The 26,026-nt window shown below is 41.3% G+C and overlaps 1 protein-coding gene across 4 annotated transcripts; it reads left to right on the top strand.

Annotated features, from left to right (window-relative positions):
• Window positions 1-944: 944 nt before the first annotated feature.
• ZNF454 (zinc finger protein 454) lies at window positions 945-24,397 on the top strand. 4 transcript variants are annotated; one of them, XM_060144442.1, is made up of 5 exons: window positions 945-1,126; window positions 2,111-2,184; window positions 4,137-4,263; window positions 4,671-4,760; window positions 21,825-24,391. In XM_060144442.1, the coding sequence occupies exons 2-5, from the start codon at window positions 2,152-2,154 to the stop codon at window positions 23,156-23,158; spliced, it is 1,584 nt and encodes a 527-aa protein (XP_060000425.1). In that variant the 5' UTR covers window positions 945-1,126; window positions 2,111-2,151; the 3' UTR covers window positions 23,159-24,391. The 4 variants fall into 4 exon arrangements, 2 of the variants coding, with proteins under 2 accessions (XP_060000425.1, XP_060000424.1); XR_009539723.1 differs by lacking the exon at window positions 945-1,126 and having other exon boundaries at window positions 1,860-2,184; window positions 21,825-23,466; window positions 24,329-24,397; XR_009539722.1 differs by lacking the exon at window positions 945-1,126 and having other exon boundaries at window positions 1,860-2,184; window positions 21,825-23,466; window positions 24,310-24,397.
• Window positions 24,398-26,026: the final 1,629 nt, after the last annotated feature.

Below are 26,026 nucleotides of genomic sequence, written 5' to 3'. Positions count from 1 at the left end.
AAAGGCAACTAAGTATCTCCAGTCGGATCTTTCTATATTTTACCTCATCCTTGCCCGCCTCCGCAAAATACTGTCCACAAAAATAAATACCACCTCGCTAAATACCACCCAGTTGTACAAGACAGACTCCTTGGCATCCAGCTCCTTCCTCCTGATAAGTCGTGGAGAACCAAGTTTATTCTACCTGTCGACGTTTCTCGCGCCGTGCCCTTGGTCCCGTGGCCACCACTCTAGTCCCAGCCACTATCCGCTGGGTCCTGAACTGCCGCAGCAGCCTCCTCACTGGTCCGCAGGCCTTCTGCCCGCACCTCCGTCCTCCCGGTCCCCGGGCCCCACTCATCGCCCGATCCACGCCCCAGCACGAACGCCAGGCCACACTGTTAGCTTTTTTTGCATCCCCGTGGCCGAGGCACAGTCCCGCTGCCTTCTCAAGTGATCTCCGCGCGGTCCTCCCTCAGGAACGCTCCTTTTCGACTTGCCGCCTCCTTCTGAGTCGTTGGGGGCCGTCCTGGATCAGCTCTACTCACCGGATCAGGTGCCACTTCCTCGGACTGACCTTCCTCATCCCTTCGTTAACTTTTCGTTGGTCTCTGCCTTCCCTAGTCTGACCCAAACGGAACCAAATCCTCACGTGCGGGTTAGCGCGCGGGTGGTTACCTGCCTAGGGAACCGTGACGCCTCCGCCGAGGTCCCTGGGAAATGTAGTTTCTGCAAGGAAACCCCCTTGGCCTGGGTTGGGTGAGGGGTGGGGGTGCTGAGCGGCAGGGCCCTAATCTGCTCAGGCGCGCAGTATCAGTTTCTCCGCCCGGCGCTGGTGCGGGCGCTTGCCGCCGATTCGCCCTCTGGGAAGTGGAGTCTGCGAAGCAGAAGCGCTGCAGCTCTCTGAGTTGAGGGAATCCGGCTCGGCGGGTCTCCCAGCAACGCGCAAGCGCAGTTCGGATTCGGACTGCAGACTCCACTTCATTGTGTTCTGCCTGCGATGTGGCGGTGGCGGTCTCTCGCCGCGGGCAGAGGCTCCTCGAAGGGCAACCCAGTGGTGACTAGACACGGTGGCCGAAGCCGCATCGGGAGAGCGGGAGCAGCCTTGGGGTGGTGGAGCCCGGTGGGAAGGGCGGATGAAAACCGAGTAGGTCTGGGTCGTGGTCCGTTCTGAAGGACGGTAATCTGATGCCCCAAACTTCCCGGGACGTATGGCTAAGGTTTGATTCCAAAGACAAAAAGGCCAGGTGTGAGCTCTCGGGTTTAGGGTCCGAATCTGCGGGTGCATGTGGAAAAGGATGCGGTCAGGGCCTCTGGCGTGTGTTTTGGAAACGACTCCGGGAAGCCCATTTACGCTCTGTGGTAGATGCTCCCGGTGTGGTCCGGATCACAGTATCCGGAACTCGCTGAGGCCGGGTCAGCAGCTGCGCAGCCCCTGCAGCAGCTTCCCAGGGGACCTGGCAGAGGGCGGGAGGGTGGGTTGTACGATTAACATTCGTGGCGCCCAACGCCCACTCCCACCCCCACCCCGCACAAATACACAGCTTCTCTCCCACCTTTGACTCCAGGTCTCCCAAACTGAGCGCCAGAGAAGGAGAGGCTTGAGGCCAGAGAACGGCATGGCCTTGAGAGACGTCTCGACAATGAAAATCCAGCCTTCTTAGCTTCTTTTCTAGGAGAAAGAAGACGACCCTCCTTCTCTACTTCTTTCACTCCCCGCCCAGGGATTAGGCAGCCGTCCAGGCAGGAGACACACTTTTCTTGAGATCTCTCAGCATAATTTAAGGGCAAAAGGCTGGAGAGTGTGTAGAAAGTGTGAAAACGGGCTGGAGGATGCTTCCTTCAAGAAAAGTCAAAGTATTTAAATACAGAAGGGAAGATATGGAGGATCTGACTCAGATTGCTAGGGGGAAAATTGGTGGGGGGTGCTGGGAGTAGCTGCAAGGTGAGCTATTCCCTTTACAGGGGAGGCCATCAGAAAGACCCTCCAGGAGGAGAGAGGATTGGGAGCAAATAGGGACTAAGAATTCACTACCTGGAGTATTGGAGGATTCCCAGGGTGTGAATGCTCAAAGCCCCACTCTGGACTGCTGTGTGGTATCTTTTGACCCAGTCCTCTCCTCATAAACAGTAGAAGGTGTTACCAGCCTGAGGCTCATCAGAGAAGAAGGAATGGCAGTCAGGTGCCTGCCAACCGTGGTCCAGGTGAGTGAGGGATTGCTGTGGGCTTCCCCCTCTAAATTGCCTTAGGAGATTTGAATGTAGTAGTTGAGGAGGGTGGGCCTGTTTCTTTCCCCTGACCAGGAGCTTTTCTCCCAGTCCACTCAGGAGCCTCACTCAGGAGCCTGACCCGCTCCTGCCCCCCCCCCCATCTTGGGCACATCCTGGTGGGTGTCAGAGCTCAGGAACTTGCTAAAGCTCACCTAAGTGACACAACTGGAAGTGAAACCCAGGTTGGTCCAAAGTGGAAACCTGCACTCTTTCCACTAGCAAGTAAAATAAGAGTCTAAAGTGGTAAAGGCAGTACCTAACATAGGAGTGATAGAAGAGAGAAATTGGAATGCTTTCTTAGAAAGGTGAGATTTACTGGGCTTTAAAAAAATTATATTTGGCTTTTTACTTCAGAGGAATATTGGGTACAAATGAAATCATTCAAGTGGTATGTTTTCAATTTCAATAAATTACTGAAAAGCTTTGAGCAGTGCTAACTTCATTAGAATAAGGGTATGGACTCCACTTTGAAGGAGACAACGTTCATTTGAGTGTACAAATTCTGATGAATTTGGTAAATTTGTTCTAATTCATTCACACTTAAACCTGTCCAGGGCAGGAATCTGTGGCAGAAATCACTGGAAGGGCTGAGCAGCCGATTGAAAGTGCCATGTCAACCCAGTCCCAGCTCACTGGTTGCTCACCCTTCTCCTTGGTTTCTAGCTTGTCCTTTAGAACCCATCTCAGGCACCACTTTTGTTTTGAAACCTGTCTTCACAGTGCCAGTCCACTGTGACATTTCTCTTCCCTAGCCTTTTCCTCAAATTCATTGTTGGTGTCACACAATTATTTTGTGTTTATAGGCTGCCATAATTTTGGTTGCCATTCAGCAGACCTGTATTAGGGATGTAAAATGTGCCAGGTATTAGATCTATGCCCATGAAAGAAAGGTGAACAATGTTCCCTGACAGATTGGTTCATGGGTTCAGTCCAACAAATGTTCCTTGGTTCAGCCTACTTTGTGCAAGGATCTGGGTGCAGGTAACAGAAACCTAACTCAGACTACCTTAAGCAAAAGCAGGTCATTATTGGAAGGATACTGGGATATTGCCCAAAATCCAAAGGCCAAAATGCACCTGTACTTCAGCTAGGCAAGTGGGGTCTAGAATAATCTAAAAGTCCTTTCTCTTGGACCCTTGCCTTTCTTCTCTGGGCTTCTACTTAACTCTTCCTTCTCAGTTCACACCAGCTCTCTTGGCCTCTCAGCCAAGTGTTTCCACAGAAGGTACTAGCTGTGATCAGAGGGAACAAGGTCAAATTGTCCAGAAGGACTGTTTCCATGGGAACCGTGTATGTGTGTTGGGTTCAGCTGAAGAAAAGCAGGAGTTGCTGAGTAACACATTTGTAACAGGTGCTGGGTACATGGGCCATGTTCTAGAAGACATGATGGGAAGACAAGGGAGATGTGGAAATTGTCCATAGCTTCTTGGAGTTAACAGTCTAGTGGGGGAAACCAAAAGTAAACCAAAACTCAGCAAGTGGGACAGTGCTTGGATGGCCCTGCACAGGTGATATGGGAGCAGTTGAGGAGGGGTGCTGAAGAGGTAATGCTGAAGCCAAGACCTGGGTAGGATTGGTCATAGGGGTGGGGGTACAGGCAGGGCTGTGCAGATTGATGGAGATGGGAGAAAATGTTTTGGGCAAGATGAACAGCCAGTGTGAAGTCCCAGTGCTGAGGAGGCCTGTCCTCTCCACAAGGTATTTTTCTTCAGGGGAACGAAGTCTGATAAAAGCTTGACCCCTAGGAGACCCTGAGGAAGTGCTTCCCTTGTCCCAGAACACCATCCCCCTTCTGTGCTAACAGCCCTGCAGACGGTCACAGCATTTCCCAGAGAGTCATGTGAGGGAGTAGCCACCAGTCAACGGGGATGGGTTTGCCCTTACAGGAATCAGTGACCTTCAAGGATGTGGCCGTGCTTTTCACCCAGGATGAATGGGCGCAGCTGAGCCCTGCTCAAAGAGCCCTGTACAGGGATGTAATGCTGGAGAACTACAGCAACCTGGTGTCCCTGGGTAAGTGGGAGCCTCTGAAGTCTCATCTTCATATTTGGAGAATTCTTTGGGACCCGTAAACTGGTTCCATACAGAAATTTGGGTTGGGAGTGAGCTGTTCTGAGGATGTTATCTCAGTGCCTATCCTTTGTGTCCTGGGCACAGGGCTCTTTGGAGTCTAAGTGCAGATGTCTCAAAGGTGACTAGAGGTCGAATCCTCCTTCCCTTCCAGCAGAGAGGAAGACGGGAACAGATTCTCTGTGTCAGGCCCAAACCATCTTTTCCTCCTTCTGGGAACTGTTGTCTACCCTGGGCCCCTATCAGGTCACCATTTCCAGGAAGTTCTATGGACCATACCTCATCCTTGCAATGATTTTATCTCTGGTATGAACAGATATGGCCCATTTTTTTTTTCCCCTGAAAAACAGGACTCTTAGGACCCAAGCCAGATATGTTTTCCCAGCTGGGAAAGGGGGAAGAATGGATGCCGGAGGACTCCCTGGGAGGCTTCTGTCTTGGTAAGCATGCTGCATGTGGGAGGCATTGGGAGGAACACAGCACGTGCGCCAGGCCTGTGGACTGAGAAACGAGCCTCTTTTCCCTTCATGTTCACCTCAATACCTTGTTGCCGTATTTGTCCCCACGTGCATGTGGCACTCCTTTCTTGTGGCAGTTTGTCCCTCCCTGGATCCTCCTCCCCATGATTTTTCTTCTCTCTCTATTTGGCATAGATGGACAGCTCCCCACTGTGCTTGTGTGTCCTGTTGTTCCCTTCAGCATCTGACCGTGCAGTCTCTGCTCACACTTCTCCAGTGAGGAGGAACAGCATAGGTTACACACAGCTAAGCAGCTTCTGGTCCTCAGGGCCAGTCACCATGTGCCTACTGAGGCAGCTCTTCTAGCTAAACATTGCACATTTCTTCAACCACCTTCATATTTGTTCATCCACGTGTACCTACATTCAGCATTTAATTATTCTCCACCTTCTGCTGGTGCTGCACTGGGCTGTAAGCACCATACGAGCACAGCCAGATTTTTTGCCCGTTTTGCTGTATTGCTCATGCCCAGCACAGTGCTTGGCACCTAGTAAGTGGCAAAGACTTGTTGCCTGGGGATACAGAGAACACGACAGTTTAGTGGCTGTTACTTGTTTTGAGGAACCCATTGGATCTGGTAGCTTAAGAATGGGAGCAGGGGTGCCTTTCCCTAAACCCCCCAATATTTTAGAGAGCTATTGGCATGTTCAAGACATTACATTTCACTTTCTGCCAGCATTTGGCCAATTGTAAAATATTTTTGAAAACCTTTTGTTACTGATTTTTCACAGGAGCTCAATGAAGTAGGCAGGACTTTATATCCTACAGTAAGTAACTGTTTACTGGAATGTCTAGGATCTAATCTGTTATGGAATTTATATGTCTTAACTCCAAAACTCAGTTATCAAAAAAATCTTTTAACTTACCCCAATAGCATTCTGAATTTGTATGTTCTATTACACCCAAACTAAGGCATTTTTAATATTTCACTCAGTATTATATTATACAAGAAGTGTTATAACAAAAAAAGACAAGGGATGGGAATTAAAAGAAATTAATCCACTGTCTCAGTACTCTGGCCTATTAACATCATTTATTCTTCCATTATTCATCATTGACACTAATTCTTTATTGCACTTTTGAGGGGGGATTTTGAAGATGAAGAGGACTTTTATGCCTAGAAGGGATTTTATAGTCAGGTATGAGTAATGACATGAAAAACCATGAGGTCATGGTTCAGTCCTTCCCAGATGCCTTTCACGATCCTCTGTTCCAGCACCTCTTGTTTCCTGGACACCCTAAGCTGTGAGCTGATTCACGAAGGATGATTAGTGGTCAGCCAGTCAGACATGGAAAGAAATCTTATATTTCCCAATAAACTTTTGGGGTTTTGTGTTGCTGTTGTTGTTTGTTTGGTGGGGGTTTTTTTGTTTGTTTGTTTGTTTTTGTTTTTTGGCTGCACCATGCGGCTTGCGGGATCTTAGTGCCCCAACCTTAGTTCCCCGACAAGGGATCGAACCCAGGCTCACAACAGTGGAAGCACAGAGTCCCAACCACTGTATCACCAGGGAATTCCCCCAGTAAAGTTTTATAGTTGTTCTTTCAATTTCCTATTAAAATTATAGTGCTGTTTTTTAATAGAACTACCTCCTTGTTTTTCAACTGGAAATTGCTGCTGTAAAGAAGTGGTAGTCATTTCCAAATATTTATTCCCCTTGTCACTCTCCAATTCTTATTCTTAAAGTGTTCACTGAATTATTTTTAGTATAGTTTTTTATTTCTGTTTCACTTCTTAATGACTGGCTAGGACTTCAAAAACCATTTAGAACAATGATAGTAGGTTTATCTCTGATTTTTCAAAGGATAGGATCTAGAACTTTTCCATTGTTGCATCAATCACTCTTGGTTTAGAAAGACACTTAATTTTAATAATAGTAAGAAAAAGTCCTTCTGATAGCTTTCTTTTAAAATTTTTCTCTTCCCTGGGCCATGATCTAGTGTAGGCAGGGAGCTGACATTTGAGCCCCTGTGGATCAGCACTGTGCTGGGTGATCTCCGGGGATTTGTTAGCTGCCCCATTTCAACCTTACAACCTGTGAGGCAAATATGATTAACCCCACTACAGAAAACCCAGAAAAATCAACTTCAGGATGGTTAACTAATATCAATGTATTTAATGTTGCCATTTTGTTGCAAGTCAGGATGAGGGTTAAACCAGTGTGACCCTCAAATGGTGTCATTCCCCCCCCTTCTCTGAAATAGCTTTAATTCTACAGAAATTGTTTACCCAGTAAACCTAAAGAAAATGACCTGATCCCTTAATTTGAGTAGGTTGCTAATAACTTTTTACGTTTCTTCCTTATTTATTAATCTGTTTAGTTTCTTTTTGTTATATCAATTGTACATTTGCCCTTTAGCTTTAAATTATCTTTTCTTGAGCCATAAAATGTATTCATTTACAACTGTGCATGGTATTCATCTATAATTTTTTTTTACATCTTTATTGGAGTATAATTGCTTTACAATGGTGTGCCAGTTTCTGCTTCACAACAAAGTGAATCAGTTATACATATACATATGTTCCCATATCTCTTCCCTCTTGCATCTCCCTTCCCCCCCGACCCCCCCCCACCCCCCCTCTAGGTGGTCACAAAGCACCGAGCTGATCTCCCTGTGCTATGCGGCTGCTTCCCACTAGCTATCCATTCCACGCTTGGTAGTGTATATATGTCCATGCCACAACTCCCGCCCTGTCACAGCTTACCCCTCCCCCTCCCCATATCCCCAATCCATTCCCCAGCAGGTCCGCGTCTCCATTCCCATCCTACCCCTGGGTTCTTCATGACATTTTTTTCTTTTTTTTTCTTAGATTCCATATATATGTGTTAGCATATGGTATTTGTTTTTCTCTTTCTAACTTACTTCACTCTGTATGACAGACTCTAGGTCCATCCACCTCATTACAAATAGCTCAATTTCATTTCTTTTTATGGCTGACTAATATTCCATTGTATATATGTGCCACATCTTCTTTATCCATTCATCTGATGATGGACACTTAGGTTGTTTCCATCTCCGGGCTCTTGTAAATAGAGCTGCAATGAACATTTTGGCACAAGACTCTTTTTGAATTATGGTTTTCTCAGGGTATGTGCCCAGTAGAGGGATTGCTGGGTCATATGGTAGTTCTATTTGTAGTTTTTTAAGGAACCTCCATACTGTTCTCCATAGTGGCTGTACCAATTCACATTCCCACCAGCAGTGCAAGAGGGTTCCCTTTTCTCCACACCCTCTCCAGCATTTATTGTTTGTAGATTTTTTGATAATGGCCATTCTGACAGGTGTGAGATGATAACTCATTGTAGTTTTGATGTGCATTCCTCTAATGTTTAATGGTGTTGAGCATTCTTTCATATGTTTGTTGACAGTCTGTATATCTTCTTTGGAGAAATGTCTATTTAGATCTTCTGCCCATTTTTGGATTGGGTTGTTTGTTTTTTTGTTATTGAGCTGCATGAGCTGCTTATAAATTTTGGAGATTGATCCTTTGTCAGTTGCTTCATTTGCAAATATTTTCTCCCATTCTGAGGGTTGTCTTTTGGCCTTGTTTATGGTTTCCTTTGCTGTGCAAAAGCTTTGAAGTTACATAAGGTCCCATTTGTTTATTTTTGTTTTTATTTCCATTTCTCTAGGAGGTGGGTCAAAAAGGATCTTGCTGTGATTTATGTCATAGAGTGTTCTGCCTATGTTTTCCTCTAAGATTTTGATAGTTTCTGGCCTTACATTTAGGTCTTTAATCCATTTTGAGCTTATTTTTGTGTATGGTGTTAGGGAGTGATCTAGTCTCATACTTTTACATGTACCTGTCCAGTTTTCCCAGCACCACTTATTGAAGAGGCTGTCCTTTCTCCACTGTACATTCCTGCCTCCTTTATCAAAGATAAGGTGACCATAAGTGTGTGGGTTTATCTCTGGGCTTTCTATCCTGTTCCATTGATCTGTCTTTCTGTTTTTGTGCCAGTACCATACTGTCTTGATTACTGTAGCTTTGTAGTACAGTCTGAAGTCAGGGAGCCTGTTTCCTCCAGCTCCGTTTTTCGTTCTCAAGATTGCTTTGGCTATTCGGGGTCTTTTGTGTTTCCATACAAATTGTGAAATTTTTTGTTCTAGTTCTGTGAAAAATGCCAGTGGTAATTTGATAGGGATTGCATTGAATCTGTAGATTGCTTTGGGTAGTAGAGTCATTTTCACAATGTTGATTCTTCCAATCCAAGAACATGGTATATCTCTCCATCTATTTATATCATCTTTAATTTCTTTCATCAGTGTCTTATAATTTTCTGCATACAGGTCTTTTGTCTCCTTAGGTAGATTTATTCCTAGATATTTTATTCTTTTAGTTTCAGTGGTAAATGGGAGTGTTTTCTTGATTTCACTTTCAGATTTTTCATCATTAGTGTATAGGAATGCCAGAGATTTCTGTGCATTAATTTTGTATCCTGCTACTTTACCAAATTCATTTTTTAGCTCTAGTAGTTTTCTGGTAGCATCTTTAGGATTCTCTATGTATAGTATCATGTCATCTGCAAACAGTGACAGCTTTACTTCTTCTTTTCCAATTTGGATTTCTTTTATTTCCTTTTCTTCTCTGACTGCTGTGGCTAAAACTTCCAAAACTATGTTGCATAAGAGTGGTGAGCGTGGGAAACCTTGTCTTATTCCTGATCTTAGTGGAAATGATTTCAGTTTTTCACCATTGAGGACGATGTTGGCTGTGGGTTTGTCATATATGACCTTTATTATGTTGAAGTAAGTTCCCTCTATGCCTACTTTCTGCAGGGTTTTTATCATAAATGGGTGTTGAATTTTGTCGAAAGCTTTCTCTGCGTCTATTGAGATGATCATATGGTTTTTCTCCTTCAATTAGTTAATATGGTGTATCACGTTGATTGATTTGTGTATATTAAAGAATCCTTGTATTCCTGGAATAAACCCCATTTGATCATGGTGTATGATCCTTTAATGTGCTGTTGGATTCTGTTTGCTAGTATTTTGTTGAGGATTTTTGCATCTGTGTTCATCAGTGATATTGGCCTGTAGTTTTCTTTCTTTGTGACATCCTTTTCTGGTTTTGGTATCAAGGTGATGGTGGCCTCGTAGAATGAGTTTGGGAGTGTTCCTCCCTCTGCTATATTTTGGAAGAGTTTGAGGACGATAGGTGTTAGCTCTTCTCTAAATGTTTGATAGAATTCGCCTGTGAAGCCATCTGGTCCTGGGCTTTTGTTTGTTGGAAGATTTTTATTCACAGTGCTTGTGATTGGTCTGTTCATATTTTCTATTTCTTCCTGATTCAGTCTTGGCAGTTGTGCATTTCTAAGAATTTGTCCATTTCTTCCAGGTTCATCTATAATTTTAACATTTTACATTATATCCTCTTTCTCATTTCCAACTTTATCTGTGTATTTTTCCTCTAAAATTTGTTGAGACTTTTTGTAGAGAACCAGCTCCTATTTCTCTTACATGCTATAATTTTATTTCGACACTTAGCATTATCATTTCCTTTTTTTACTTAAAGCAAATATATTTTGATACTGTAATCCTATCTACAGAACAGAATATGTAACATTTTTGAACAGCCTGAAGAATGGGCAAACACCCTCCATACCCTGCTCTCCAGCTGAAGAAACAGAACAAAGCTGCATATGTGAAATTCGATGTGTCCCTCCTCATCAGATCTTCCTCCTTTCATACAAGAGAGCCACTAGCTTGAATTTTACATTAGCTCCTGTGCTGCTCTTCTTGCTCTTTACCACATTTATCCATAGCTCTGAGCAATATTGTTTAGCTTTGCACACTTTAAAGTTGATATATATATGTATTGTACTATAGATACCTTTCCACAGCTTGCATTTTTTTCAGTCCTTGTTGAGATGTGTAGCTCTAGTCATTTTTAACTGCACTCTGATACTCCTTCAATGGCTATACCTTTATTTAACTATTTTCTTGCTGATAGACCTGTAGGTTGTTTCCAGACTTTTTGCTGCCTTTTGAATGATGCTGACCTGAATATTCTTTTTTTTTTTAATTTATTTATTTAATTTTGGCTACGTTGGGTTTTCATTGCTGCACACGGGCTTTCTCCAGTGGTGGTGAGTGGGGGCTACTCTTTGTTGTGGTGCATGGGCTTCTCATTGAGGTGGCTTCTCTTGTTGCAGAGCATGGGCTCTAGGCGTGCAGGCTTCAGTAGTTGTGGCACGAGGGCTCAGTAGTTGTGGCTCGTGGGCTCTAGAGTGCAGGCTCAGTAGTTGTGGCGCATGGCCTTAGTTTCTCCACAACATGTGGGATCTTCCTGGACCAGGGCTTGAACCTGTGTGCCTTGCATTGGCAGGCGGATTCTTAACCACTGCACCACCAAGGAAGTCCAGACCTGAATGTTCTTGTACATACTTCCTTATACACATGGGCCTTGTTTGGGAATTTCTTTAGGTGTATTCATAGGTGTAGAAATAGTGGGTTTAAGAGTATATGCTTCTTCAGGTCTACTACATGGTCCCAGATTGCTGATTAAATTAGTTGATCCAAATTATACTAATAGTTGATGCAGGTTAGTTGATGTTACTTTGGCAAGTAACAGGAACTGAACCAAAATTCCTAAGAAATGGTATCTCATTGTGGTTTTAATTTGCACTTCCTTGTTTACTGGTGGACTTGAACATCTTCATATGTTGATTATTTGTGTTCTGTGACATATTCTTCATCCATTTTTCTGTTATAGTTTATCTTTTTCTTATTCACTTGTAAGACTTCTATATATAATTAGGAATTGAATACTTTATCAGTTAATATGTGTGCCAGTCTATAGCTTATCTTTTCTCTTTCTTTACTAGCAGAAGTTCGTAATCAGTCTTTGTCTTAATGATCTTTATCTTAGTGCTTTCTGTGTCCTGTTTAAATAGTGCTTTCTACCCTTAGCTCCATGAGGGAAGGACTTGGTCATGTTTGCTCTTGTATCTCAGCTCACCAGGTCCCAGTATGTATTTGTTGAATGAAATCATGAATTTTTTCTAATAATAATTTACTTTTGTCTTTTTTTCTGTATAAATCTTATCAGAGGTTTGCCTTTTTAATAAATTTAATAAATAATTTTTGACTTTACTGATCGTTTCTATTTTATCTTTATTTCATTAATTTTTGCTCTTCATTATTTCTTTCCTTTGAATTTTTTGGAGCTTATTCTGTCCTTTTTCTTTATTTTTAGTATTAAATGTCATCACAATAATGCATTTAGTTTAACGAAACTACAATGTTTATTATGAAAACTGATGGCCTCTTATCCCCCCTTATCCCCATTCTCTCCTCTTTAGAAGTAACCATTTTCTCTTCTTTCAGTTGATTATTTGGTACATCTGTTTCCATGTCTTCAAGGAATATGTTTATATTGCTACCTCTTGACTTTTCAGTTTTAGGCATTATTTACTGAATTCCTTCTATAAAAGTGAGGATTAAACTCACCTCCCTGACTATTCGTCTTACTACCTTTTCCATTCCCTGTCCTTCCAGTAGGGTTATAGTGTACTTAATGGTCAGAGAAATAGTCATTGTTTACATTCTGAAGCTCTGTTCACAGCTGATCCATGAAGTAAGTCCTGGCAACTTTTGCTTTTGCTTTCCTAAGCAATCTTTCCCAGGGTTCATTTAGTTTAATTTAATTTAATTTAATCTCAGACCTTCTCTAGTTGTCTGCATCTCGATTCTCAAGACTTTTAGATCAGAAGTCATTCTGACAATTTCATTTTCCTGGAAAAGTCTCTTCTGGAGCCATCTGACCTGCTCCTTTCTGGAATGGCAGGTGCCTAGCTGTCATCCTCCTGCAAATCCCGTCTTTCCCGGCCTGCACGTCCCACATCATCCTTTTTCTTGGCTTATCTCTTCATTTGCACATGTCTTCCAGTAGCTTCCTAAGAAAGGATGCACAGGAATAAGTTTTTGGTAACCTAGCAAGTCTGTAAATGTCGTTTTCCTGCCGTAACACTTTCTGGATTGTTTGACTAGATAGAATTCAACACTGGAAATCTTTTTTCTTCAGAGTTCTGAAGACATTGCTCTGTTGTTTTCTAGACCTAAGTCTGCTATTGAGAAATCCAAAATCTTCAGGTTCTTCATCACTTGTGACCTGTTTTTCCTCTCTGAAAGCTTGCATGATCTCCTCATTTACTCCAGTGTTTCTCAGTGGTGTACCCTGGTGTGCTCCTATACTTGGATCCACTGAGGATTGGTGAGCCTTTCCATCTAAATTTCTGCCCTGTGGATCTTGGACATTTTCTTCTAGCATTTTTAAATTTCCACCTTCAGTTTTCTCTATTTTCTCTTGATGGAATGCCTGATACCACCTGGACTGGTCTTCTAATTTTATCATATATATATATATAAATCTTACTGTCCCCAGTAAGTTTTTTTTGTTTTTTTAAAAAATTTATTTATTTATTTATGGCTGGGTTGGGTCTTCGTTTCTGTGTGAGGGCTTTCTCTAGTTGCGGCGAGCGGGGGCCACTCTTCATTGAGGTGCATGGACCTCTCACTGTCGCGGCCTCGGCTGTTGCGGAGCACAAGCTCCAGACGCGCAGGCTCAGTAGTTGTGGCTCATGGGCCTAGTTGCTCTGCGGCATGTGGGATCTTCCCAGATCAGTGCTCGAACCCGTGTCCCCTGCATTGGCAGGCAGATTCTCAACCACTGCAAAACCAGGGAAGCCCTAATTTTATCTTTTTATTAAAATTTCCATCTTTTTTTTTTGTTCTACTTTTCACAGGTTTCTTCAGTTATGTCTTCCAGTTCATCTATTGAGATTTAAAAAATATTTTTAATCAGCTTCATTAAAGTATAATTTACATGCAATAAAATTCACCATTTTAAGTGTAATATTTGATCAGTTTTGACAAATTTATCACCAAATCAAAGGAATAACATTTTTGTCATCTCTAACTAAAAGTGCCTTCTTACCTCTTTGCAATTAATCCCATCCCCTGTCCCCAGCCCCTGGCAACCACAGGTCTGCTTCTGTCACTGTGAGTTTACTTTTCCAGGATTACTTTTCCATTGCCTAAAAATAGTTGTTTCACTTTTTCCCTGGTTTTCTAATTGTTTATGGTGGAAATTCTCTGTTGAGTTTTCAAATTCTGCCATCCTTTTTAATTTCCAAAAACTCTTGTTTTATTTGTAAGCTCTTATTCATGTTTTACAATTGTAATATCTTACCTCTAAAGGTAATGATTTCCAAAAACACTTTCATCTCCCTTTATAGGCACTGTGTTCTCAAATTTTCTCTTTGATTGTTTTGATATCTCTTTGGTATCTCTTTCTTGTTAGAGGCTTTCCTCAGTTGGAAGAGGGAAACCTTCCAGCTCCTCTGAGTTGGGGAAGGGATCTGAGGGCATAAAGGCTTCATAAACTGACCTTAATCCAAAACTCCTTATTTTATCCACCCCCACTCTCAGATGTACTTGATAGTGCCAAGTCTTGAAACTTTTGATGATTTGGAGGAAATTGGGTCAGTTTCTGGTCCCTCCCTGGGGGTGACCTCTTGACTACATTGTATAGGGTTTGGATCATACTACTTGCATACCTTGTTTGATACCCTAGAGTTATCGATATATAGTTTAAAACCATACTTTTTTTTAGTGTGGCCCAATGCAGCTACAGATACTGCTCCTAATTCAGCCCCCATGAAGTAACCTGGGCCCCAGTGAGAACTGACTCTGAGGGTCCAGTCTTTCCCCATCTCAGTTCATTTTCAGCGCCGTGAAACCAGGGTGTGTTTGACCCCCTCTTGATAACACAATTAGATGAGTGTTTTCCTGTAACACAAAACATTAAAAAGCCAATTTTCTCTTATATATAGGTGATATGTTTTATGATCACAATCAAGAAAAGGCTTTAATAAACATAGCTATCTAATAGCTGCTAGAAAAGAAAGCTAGCAATTGGTTGTTTTTATTGAGCCAAATTATTATTTTTGAAAGCCACTCCCAGATTTTTTAAAGTAAACTTTTATTGAAGTAATACTAACACAGGAAAATACATAAATTATAAGTGTTCAGCTCATCAGATTTTTACAGTATAAATACATCTGTATAACCAGCACCTATATCAGGAAATAAAATGTTCCTAGAACACCAGATATCCCCTCCCATCCCCTCTGTTTCTTTTGTCCTGAAGATAATTACTACCCTGACCATAGCTTTGTTTTGCCTATTTTAAAACTTTTTATAAATGGACTCATATGTGTCTACTCTTTTGTGTCTGGCTTCTTTGCTTTCACAGTGTATTTGAGATTCATCCATGTTGTTTTATGTAGCAATAGTTGGTTTATTCTCATTGAGGTATGATATTTCACTCTGTAAACCTACCACTATTTATACATTCTACAGTTGCTAGACATTTGGTATATTTCTGACTTGGAGCTATTATCAGTAATACTGGAACTATTATGAACATTCTTATACATCTTTTAGAGAATGTACGTTATACATTTCTATTGAGCATATAACTAGGAGTACTATGTTCATGAGTAGGCAAGCTTTTTTTTTTAATTTATTTTTTTTGGCTGCGTTGGGTCTTAGTTGCAGCGCACGGACTTCTCTCTAGTTGTGGTGTGAAGGTTTTCTCTTCTCTAGTTGTGGCGCACAGGCTCCAGGGCACGTGGGCTCTGTAATTGTGGTGTGGGCTCCAGAGTATGTGGGCTCCATAGTTTGCGGCATGCAGGTTTTCTAGTTGAGGGATGTGAGCTCAGTAATTGTGGCTTGCGGGCTTAGTTGCCCCGCAGCATGTGGGATCTTAGTTCCCTGACCAGGGATCGAACCTGCGTCCCGTGCATTGTAAGGTGGATTCTTTACCACTGGACCACCAGGGAAGTCCCTGCAAGCTTTAATAGACACCGCCAAATAGTTTTTTTAAGTGGTTATACCAGTTTATACTCCAGCCAGCAGGATACGAGGGTTCCATGTCCTCTTATATACTTAGTATTGTCATTAAAAGTTTGTTTTTCACCATTCTAGAGGATATATGGAGGATCTCATTGTATCTCAACGTATGACTAATGAAGTTGATCATCTTTTTATTTTTTTATTGATCATTTAAATATCCTCTTTTGTAAAGTATCTATAAGTCTCTCCCCTATTTTCTATTTAGTTGTCTAATCTTACCTTATTGATATATTTTAGGGTTGTACATTTGGGATTTGATCCTCTGTCATATAGATACATAATGCATTATAAATATTATTTCACACTTCGAATAATGGTGTTATTTGGTAAACAGAAGTTCTAAATTTTTAGGATAGTCCAATTAATTGGGGTTTTTCTTAAAGTTAATGCTTTTTGTGTCCTACTTAAGACATTTAATGCCATGAAGATCTTCTGTGTTTTCCTTTATTCTGTCGTTTTTCATATTTAGGTCTACAGTCCACATGGAAGATTTATTTTCATTATTTTCCATAAAGATATTCAGTTGACCCAGGATCATTTACTGAAAAGACTATCTTTTCCCCCATTGTACTGCAGTGTACCTTTGTCATACATAAGGGGACTGCATGGGCATAGGTCTGATTCTGGGTCTATAATCTGTTCCGCTGGCCTGTTTGTATACAGACTGGACTTCCTTAAATGTTCAGAAGAATTCACTAGTGAAGCCATCTCTGCTTGAAAATTTCTTTGTGAGAAGGTATTAAATGGAAGATTCAATTTATTTATTAGATGTAGGGCCATTCAGATTTTCTGTTTCTTCTTGCATCTGTTTTGATACACTATACCTTCCTAGAATTTAGTCTTTTAGTTTATTGGCATAAAGTTTCCTCATTATGCTATTATCTTATAAGTCTCTTTAGAATTTGTCTTGATGTCACCTTTGTCATTCTTGATAGTGGTAATATGTGCCTTCTCTCTTTCTCCATTAGTCTTGATAGAGGTCTATCAATTTTTTATTAAGTTATCGATTTCTGTTATTTTTATTATTTCTTTCCTTCTCCTTTGTATTTAATTTGCTATTTTTCTGATTTCTTGAGATTGATAATTGATACAGATAGATAGATGTACGTTTCCTTCTAACCATGCTGTAGCTGCATTTTGTAAGTTTCATTTCATGGTTCTATTATCATTAAGTTTAAAATATTTTCTAATTTTTGTTTTGATTTCTTCTTTATCAGTTATTTAGAAATGTATGGACTAGTTTAAAAATATCTGGATTTTCTAACCGTCTTTTTGGTATTTTGTTATTCACTTCTGGCATAATTCCACTGAGTTCAGAGTACACATTCTGAATGATCTCTGTCCTGTGAAATGTGTTCATACTACTTCACATCCCAGTATATGTTCAGTTTTGGTAAATGTTCTATATGCACATAAATATGTATATTCTGTCATTGTTGGGTATAGTGTTATAAGTATATCATTTAGATCAAGTTTGTTTATCTTGTTATTCAGATCCCCTATTCTTAATGGTTTGATTTGTGAGTTATTGAGAATGGTATGTAAACATATCTCACTATCATTGTTAAGGTTCCTCTATTTTTCCTTTTTATTTTCTCAATTTTTACTTTATACATTTTGAAGTTATATTATGTGAAAAATGTAGATTTGTTATATTTTCCTAGATAATTGAACCTTTTGTCAATATGAACTATCTTAAAGCCTGTTTTCTCTAATATTATGAGATTTGTCTGTTATTAGTATAGGTATACCAGCTTTCTTGTGGTTAGTGCTTGCTTGATAAATCCTCTTCCATTCTTTTCTTTCCTTTTAATTCTGGATCTATATTTTTGATATTTCTCTCCTGAGTGCCATATAGTTGGATTTTATTTTTTTAATCCAGCCTCACAACAGTTTTTTATTTGTTTGTTTGTTTGTTTGTTTTTGCAGTACATGGGCCTCTCACTGTTGTGGCCTCTCCCGTTGCAGAGCACAGGCTCTGGACGCGCAGGCTCAGCGGCCATGGCTCACGGGCCTAGCTGCTCCACGGCATGTGGGATCTTCCCGGACCGGGGCATGAATCTGTGTCCCCTGCATCGGCAGGCGGACTCTCAACCATTGCACCACCAGGGAAGCCCAAGCTTAGTTTTTTAATAGGAGAATTTAGACCAATTACTAATATGTATAGGATTGGACGTCTGCTATTTCATTATTTAATTTTAATTTTACTCACCTGCTTTAAGTCCATTTTTTTTTCTTGTCTTCTTTTGAATCAACTATTTTTACTGTTCCATATTCCAATGAGCTTGTACCTTCTTTAACTAGTCTTAAAGACTGTATGAGCTTGTATCTTCTTTAACCAGTCTTTTATTGGTAAGTCTAATAAGTAAAACCAGCTTATTACTATCCAAAATAAATAATTCCCAAGCAATGCTAATAGCTTAAAACAATACTATTTTCTTTCTTTCATGTCTTGTGGTATTTTTGCTATGTATTTTAATTATGTATATATTTTCAACCTCTCAAGACATTATAATTATTGTTTTGTGCAATAATATTTTTATTTACTCTTTCCATTGCCTTTTCTTACTTTTACACCTGGGATTATCTTTCTTCTGCCTGGAACACTCCTTTTATTGTTTTTTTTTAATATGGGCCTGCTGGTGACACAATCCCTGTTTTTATTTGTACAGAAATATCCATTTCATATTTACCTTTTTGGGACATTTTGTTTCTATTGAGTTCTAGTTTAGCAATTTTCAGCACTTCAGATGCTATTTCACTGTCATCTTTTTTTTTTTTAGACAATTACAGAGCTATTTTTTTAAATTTATTTAATTTATTTTTGTCTGCATTGGGTCTTCATTGCTGCAGGCAGGCTTTCTCTAGTTGTGGTGAGCAGGGGCTACTCTTTGTTACGGTGCGTGGGCTTCTCGTTGCCGTGACTTCTCATTTTGCGGAGCACAGGTTCGAGGTGTGTGGGCTTCAGTAGGTGTGGCATGAGGGCTCAGTAGTTGTGGTTCATGGGCTGTATAGCACAGGCTCAGTAGTCATGGTACACAGGCTTAGTTGCTCCACAGCATGTGGGATCTTCCCAGACCAGGTCTTGAACCCATGTCCCCTGCATTGGCAGGCAGATTCTTAACCACTGTGCTATCAGGGAAGTTCCTATTTCATTGTCTTCTGTTTTCCCTTGTTTTTGGTTGAAAAGAGAGCTATCAGTTTTATTTTTTTCTCTTTTAAAGGTAATATATTTTTCCTCTCAAGGAAATTTCAAATTAGTCTTATGTTTTCAGTAGTTTGACTATGGTGTACCTAGGTGGATTTTCTCTGAATTTATCCTGCTTGCAGTCTGTTGTGCTTCTCAAATTCATTTTTCAACCTTTTTTTAAAAAAATAGTGTTTTTTGCCCCATTCTTTTCCTCCTCCCATCCCAGAACTCCAGTCACACGTGTTAATAAATGTTTTCACCATGTCTTATATGTCTTTTTAAATTTTTTCCTCCAGGTTTTACCATGGGTATTTTCTGCCTATGTATTTTTTTAGTGCACTATTCCTCTCTTCTGCTATGTCTGATATACTGTTTCTTAAAATATTTATTCATTTTATTTATTAAAAAATTTTTTTTCTCTGTGTCGGGTCTTTGTTGTGGCATGCAGGATCTTCTTGTTGCAGTGCAGAGGCTCTTCGCTGTGGCACGTGGGCTTCTCTCTAGTTGTGGCGTGCGTGTTTTTTCTCTCTCTAGTTGTGACACTTGGGCTCCAGAGCACGTGGGCTCTGTAGTTTGTGACACACGGGCTCTCTAGTTGAGGCGCACAGGCTCAGTAGTTGTGGCGCACAGGCTTAGTTGCTCTGTGGCATGTGGAATCTTAGTTCCCTGACCAGGGATCGAACCCCTGTCTCCTGCATTGGAAGGCAGATTCTTTACCACTGGACGATCAGGGAAGTCCCAATGTCCAATATACTGTTAAAGCTATCTATTGAGTTCTTAATTTCAGTTATATTTTTCAGTTCTAGAATTTTCATTTGATTCTTTGGTTCCAAGTCTCTGTTAAAGTTCTCATTCTTATCTGTTTTATTGAACATGTTAGTCACACTTATTTCAAACCCCATGTCTGATAATTTTGGTATCTGAGTTCTGAGGGTCTTTCTCTATTGTCTGTTTTTTCTCTTGATTCAATAATTTCTTAGTACTCCTGGTACTTTTTGACTGAATCCTTGACATCATGTGTAAAGGAGTGAATACGCTCTGGCTGATGTTATGTTCCTCCAGAGAAGATTTTCCTTCCCTCTGGTAGACAGCTGGAGTACAAGCAAACCACCCTAATCCATCCACCCAGGGACTCATTAGCTGGAGATTGGGTTGAATGTTTACGAAGCTTTACCTATCTCTTGTTTGCCCTTGCTGTTAGGTTGTAGACCTCCAGGAGTCCCAACCGAGAGCTTTACACGTTTACTCTGACCACTGTTCACCCCACAGCCCCCCAGAAGGTCCTGAACTCCAGTTTTTGGCTCAACAGTACTATAAGACTATAGAGAATTCTGAATTTCTGCTTAGCTTAGTCTCTTGCCCTGAGAAGTTTAAGAATTCAGCAAATTCTCTGACGAAAAAAAACACTGTTAGAATCATCTCTGTATTTCCCTTCTATCCCAAATATTAGACTATCAAGTTGGCTTCAAGTGATATCTGATGCCTTTAGACAGATTTTTTTTTTTTCAATTCAGATTTTTCGGGTGTTTTTTGCAAGAATCTGGTCTTCCACAGGCTACTTTGTCAGGTCCAGAAGCGAAAGTCAGTTCTTAAGATTTTGAGATTTGGCAAAACTGGTGTTTAACTTTAAACATTCTTTGTTTTGAGCAAGGATATATTATTCTAAGCTCACAAGGATTTTAGCCTTAAAGTGCACCTGTTTAACTTTCTTTTCCAGGTAAGTACAAGGAGTTTTATTATTATTATTATAGCTCTTTATAGATTTTCTGGAGTGAGTAGGAGAAAAAAGCATTGAGGGAGGCTTGTTCTTGATAGGCTTTCCCAGGAATCTTTGCATCATCTGTGTTAGTATCAAGTCCTTATCATTGCATTTCTTAGTACAAAGTCTTAAATAGACTTAACACAAAAGACAGATATTCACAAATACGTACAGAAAACTAGTATGCATTCAGAACTCTACTTGTTAATATCAGGATACCCATGAGACCAAGTGAGACTGTTGTTGAGTAAGTGTGGAATTTGTTTTGGGGGAGAGGAATCATTTTGTCAGACAATTCATGGGACCTTGGCCCAGATCCCAGTAGCAGAGCCCCATTTCTAATGACTATTATACTCCTTTCCCCAAATTCAGGGCCTTGCCTCCAAGACATACTGGATATATCCTGGCAGATTTGCTGCTTTCTTCCTAATTTTTTATGCTCACATATACATCCTCATGGTACATTTTCCTTATATCAATGTCACATTATTCATATAGGTTTGAAGATGTTGCTTCCTCACTGGTAGCAGGAGGTTCTAACTTTATTAGTAGGTATCAGTGTTTCACAGGCTCTATAGTAGCCTAACTTTTTATTTTCCATCTGAATGCTAAAATGTGTCTATAAAACATAAATGCTGGTTTTAGTAGTTACTCCAAAGCTGAACTTTTTTTCTACCAAGTGTTGACCTCTAGTTTCAATGGTTTCTTAAGGTCACATCTAGGTTATTTTAAAGACCATATCACTAAAACAGATAAGGTACATTTTTTTCTTATCTGTTAGCATAGTGTGGTCTTACAGGTGTTTTTGAGGCTTCAAAATTCAGGTAACTTCTCTGTAATCACAAAGAAAATAAATATTGTACTCAGGATCCCAGCTCAGGCCTGTGACTTCTGAATGCCAGCTCCAAGCTCTCCTGCTTCATACATTGTATAGTTGTCAACCCCTTCCTGCCATGTCCTCTGTTCACCTCTTCTCCCTTTTCCTGTTTTATCTTCACTTCAAGAAATCTTCAAAATTACAACCTCTCTGTTAGCATTATAAACAAGGTCACGTTCTTATCCCAACTAGATGTTTTACTAGGATAAAACAGACATGTGAATTTTTGATGTCTTTCAGATTGGATGACTACACCTGTGAGTAAGAAACCAACTCTCAAGGCAGATATTCCTGAAGGAGAATTGGGTCAGTGGATGATAAAGGAAAGATTCACTAAAGATACTCACTGGAAATATGATACACTGTTGGAATGGCAGCATGGAAGCCAGGAGATAAAGTTGCAGCAAGTGATGCTTGCTCATGAGAAAACTTCATCTGTGGTTGGTGACCAGAAATGTGATGAATCTGGGAAGCACTGCACCATGAGCTCATCCTTTGTTCAGAGTCAGGGATTTCAATCTAGCAAAAAAGCCTTTGAGTGTAGTGAGTGTGGAAAAGTCTTCACTAAGAGTTCAACCCTCAATAAACATCAGAAGATTCATACTGAAAAACTTAATGCAAATCGGAAAATTCTTATTAAAGAGAAGCGATATGAATGTAGAGAATGTGGGAAAGCCTTTCACCAGAGCACACACCTTATCCATCACCAAAGAATTCACACTGGTGAGAAGCCGTATGAATGTAAGGAATGTGGCAAGGCCTTCTCAGTGAGCTCCTCACTTACTTATCATCAGAAAATTCATACTGGAGAGAAGCCTTTTGAATGCAACTTATGTGGAAAAGCTTTTATCCGAAACATACACCTTGCCCACCATCATAGAATACATACTGGAGAGAAACCTTTTAAATGTAACATATGTGACAAAGCCTTTGTGTGCAGGGCACATCTTACCAAACACCAGAATATTCATAGTGGAGAGAAACCCTATAAATGTAATGAATGTGGGAAGGCCTTCAATCAGAGTACAAGTTTTCTTCAGCATCAGAGAATTCACACTGGGGAGAAGCCTTTTGAATGTAATGAATGTGGGAAGGCTTTCAGGGTGAACTCTTCCCTTACTGAACATCAAAGAATTCATACTGGAGAGAAACCTTATAAGTGTAATGAATGTGGGAAAGCTTTCAGGGATAATTCATCCTTTGCTCGACATCGGAAAATTCATACTGGAGAGAAACCTTACAGGTGTGGTTTGTGCGAGAAAGCCTTCAGGGACCAATCAGCCCTAGCCCAGCATCAGAGAATTCATACTGGGGAGAAACCTTATGCGTGTAATATATGTGAGAAAGCATTCAGTGACCATTCAGCCCTCACTCAACATAAGAGAATTCATACTAGAGAAAAACCTTATAAATGTAAAATCTGTGAGAAAGCCTTTATCCGAAGTACACATCTGACTCAACATCAGAGGATTCACACGGGAGAGAAACCCTATAAATGTAATAAATGTGGGAAAGCTTTCAACCAGACTGCAAACCTCATTCAGCATCAGAGACATCATATTGGAGAAAAGTGATAATGGAAGAGCTTTGAGACTAAGTGTATTAATTATTGAATGCAAGAGAATTTCCGTTCTACAGAATAATCATGAAAGCTTACATGAAGATAGTCATTTTATTTACTGAGAGTCAAGGTTCACAGTAGTGTGGGTTTTGAGAACTTAAGAATGTCAAACACTCCTCATAATTCAGAACTGCCTCAGTTGAATAGTCTGAATTACCAAGTATCAGAACCAACATGGACCTTCATTAACAACATAGAAATTAGTTGACCATTAAGATAAATTATAAAATTGTAAAAATTGAGAAGCACAGGAACAAAAAAGTAAGAAAATGGTCTATAAGCATTTTACTGTACTTGATTCTCTTATATAGGAGGGTTTCTACCTTTAATGGAATGCTTTGTTTTCCTCACCCCCACTATTTACACCCAGTGTAAAGAAAGTGCAGTCACCTGTGCACTGGCCCAGGAGTTACTTAAATTATGCTTCCCACCTTCTGCTTCAAACCAACTTTTGTCAGATGTCCCTGGTTCATGTGTCCACTGGCTTCTTACCTGTATTCTTCTCCTGGGACAATTCATTTGAACTGTGTGTCCCTTTTTGATTTAGCAACTCCTAACTGATAACATCACGTCAGTTACTACCACCCAGTTTGCCCTTGAAGACTGTGGTTATCTGACCTCACACACAGTCCATGATTCTGGATGTTGTTCCAAACCCAGCTTTCAGAACTCAGGACTCCTATCTGGAAGGCAGAGGTTGATAAAAATTCCTGAGTAACCCAGGTCCTCTGGGCTTCAGTTTGACTCTGACCCTCGGATAATCCCTAAAGTAGGGGCTTAATCTGTGCAGACATTCCCCCCGCCAGTTGTTCTGCACTGTAGATTACACTACACATGGCAGTCAGGGGCATGCTCAGCTTCGGGTGTGATGATCCCAGCCACCTAGAGATGTTCTGGGCACTGCTACTTCTGTGACTTGCCATTTCCTGATGTGCATCTGACAAGGGAGGTTAGAGCCTCAAGGGAGTTGTCAAAAGGCTCTCACCCACTTTTTCCCTTGGCTGGGCAATCCTGTGTCCACTGCATTAGTGTATATTTGTTACTCCCAGAATATTGAACTGCTGCATCCTGGTTCTTGCCCTGCTTTTGTCTACTTTTCTGAAGGTATCAACTCTGTTCATAGAAAACACAGAGAGCTTTGAATTTCTGATTTTGCATTTGGAAGTGGCCATTTCATGTCCTCCACCTGGGTATTCCACCACTTAAAGATTACCCCGTTTTGACAGTGGTGAGCAGCGTGTTGAGTAATTCTATGGAGTAGTCAACAGCACCATGACATTCTCTGGCAGGGGCAGTGTCCATGCCCAGAAGTCTGAGTAATACTCTAGTCCTGCAGGTACAGTTCCTTCACTGTCTTTAATTCTTCAGTGCTGTCTGTAGAAGTCACAGATAAAATAACATCTGTGTCCCTTCACACACAGCCTCTGGGGGCACCTCCCCTTCCCCACCACAAAGAATGCGGAGCCTGCACTACTGCAGACTGGAGCATACTACAGCATGAAGGTGGAAGAGCAAATCAACTGTTGTCTGGGAAGCAGTGTGACAGGTTCCTGGTCTGTGGAAGTGCTCTCTATCAATTTGGGCAACTGCCGGCCCCTACGAATGCTGCACCTCAGCTCCAAGTTACAGGAGAGGATAGTCTGTCATGGTGGAATCAGGACTTCAGGTTGAACATGGACTTGGAAGCTTCCAGCAGCTTTAAATACCCAAGTTCTCTAAATTCAGCTCCCACCTAATAAAGGCCACTGGTGTGGGTAGGCATCTCCTGTTAGATCAGCAACTCATCTTTTCTTCCCTATTGTGCTTCAGGTGAAGCAGCATTTCAAGAGGTTGCTTGGAACTCTCCATGCCCTGGGCCCACACATGTTCATCTGCAGCCTTACATGGCTGGCAACCCCAGATTCCACAATAAACTTGGAAAGCTGCTCACTGCTACAGAGATCTGCCTTCAGTACTATCCCTATGGCCCGCCTTGTCCTCACTATTACCTCCTTGCCTTGAATCCCTCACAAGGAACATATTTCTTAGCTAACTTTGTTGTTCCTTTTTTTTTTTTTTTTCCTGTATGCAGGCCTCTCACTGTTGTGGCCTCTCCCGTTGCGGAGCACAGGCTCCAGATGCACAGGCTCAGCGGCCATGGCCCAGCCACTCCGCGGCATGTGGGATCTTCCCGGACCGGGGCACGAACCCGTGTCCCCTGCATCAGCAGGCGGACTCTCAACCACTGCACCACCAGGGAAGCCCATTCCTTTTGTTTTTAATGAGAGCTGCTGCCCCTTGGAATGTGCTTGCATTTGGGCTAAGGCCAAGACCTTCTGCCACTCATCCCAGTGGCAGCTCCAGCAGCTGTGCTTCCACCAGCATTAGTGCAGTCTGAAGGCCCTCCATATGATTACAGTCCACTTTCCCTGAGCCCACCACTGTCAGGCTTGGGTCTTCATGAAATTAGACCTCTGAGATGCCTCTGAGATGCCCCCTGGCTGGGGAGGCAAAAAGTAAATGGCCTATTAGAAATGCCTGAGTCAACTTGGATATATTTATGCTAGAACTGTTCATCTGACCAGACCATTAGCATTGGCTTTATTACATTATGCCATATGATTAACACCTTATGGTATGACCACCTCAACTAAGTGAGCCAAAATTTGCCTGGGTGCTATTTCATACTTTTTAAATCTGAAGTAGGTTCTCCACACCGACAGTCTGGCCTTTGGCTTAACCCCCCAAAAGTGCATTTTTGAGAACTCTGAGTTAAAGTCCCTCAGCCACCTTTTCTTCTGCCAGCTGATCTGCATGGTATTAGACAAGAGTTGAGCAATTA

This window comes from Lagenorhynchus albirostris, chromosome 3 (assembly GCF_949774975.1).
Source record: "Lagenorhynchus albirostris chromosome 3, mLagAlb1.1, whole genome shotgun sequence".
NCBI lineage: Eukaryota > Metazoa > Chordata > Mammalia > Artiodactyla > Delphinidae > Lagenorhynchus > Lagenorhynchus albirostris.
Note: the sequence above shows the minus strand (reverse complement) of the source record. Positions and strands in the feature narration are given on the sequence as shown.

What these genes read in the sequence shown, in the direction of transcription:
- ZNF454 (XM_060144442.1), top strand. Translation starts at nt 2,152, where the DNA reads ATGGCAGTCAGGTGCCTGCCAACCGTGGTCCAG. An exon ending in CAGCAACCTGGTGTCCCTGG is followed by an intron (nt 4,264 to 4,670) that starts GTAAGTGGGAGC and finishes CCTGAAAAACAG; the next exon opens with GACTCTTAGGACCCAAGCCA. An exon ending in CCTGGGAGGCTTCTGTCTTG is followed by an intron (nt 4,761 to 21,824) that starts GTAAGCATGCTG and finishes GATGTCTTTCAG; the next exon opens with ATTGGATGACTACACCTGTG.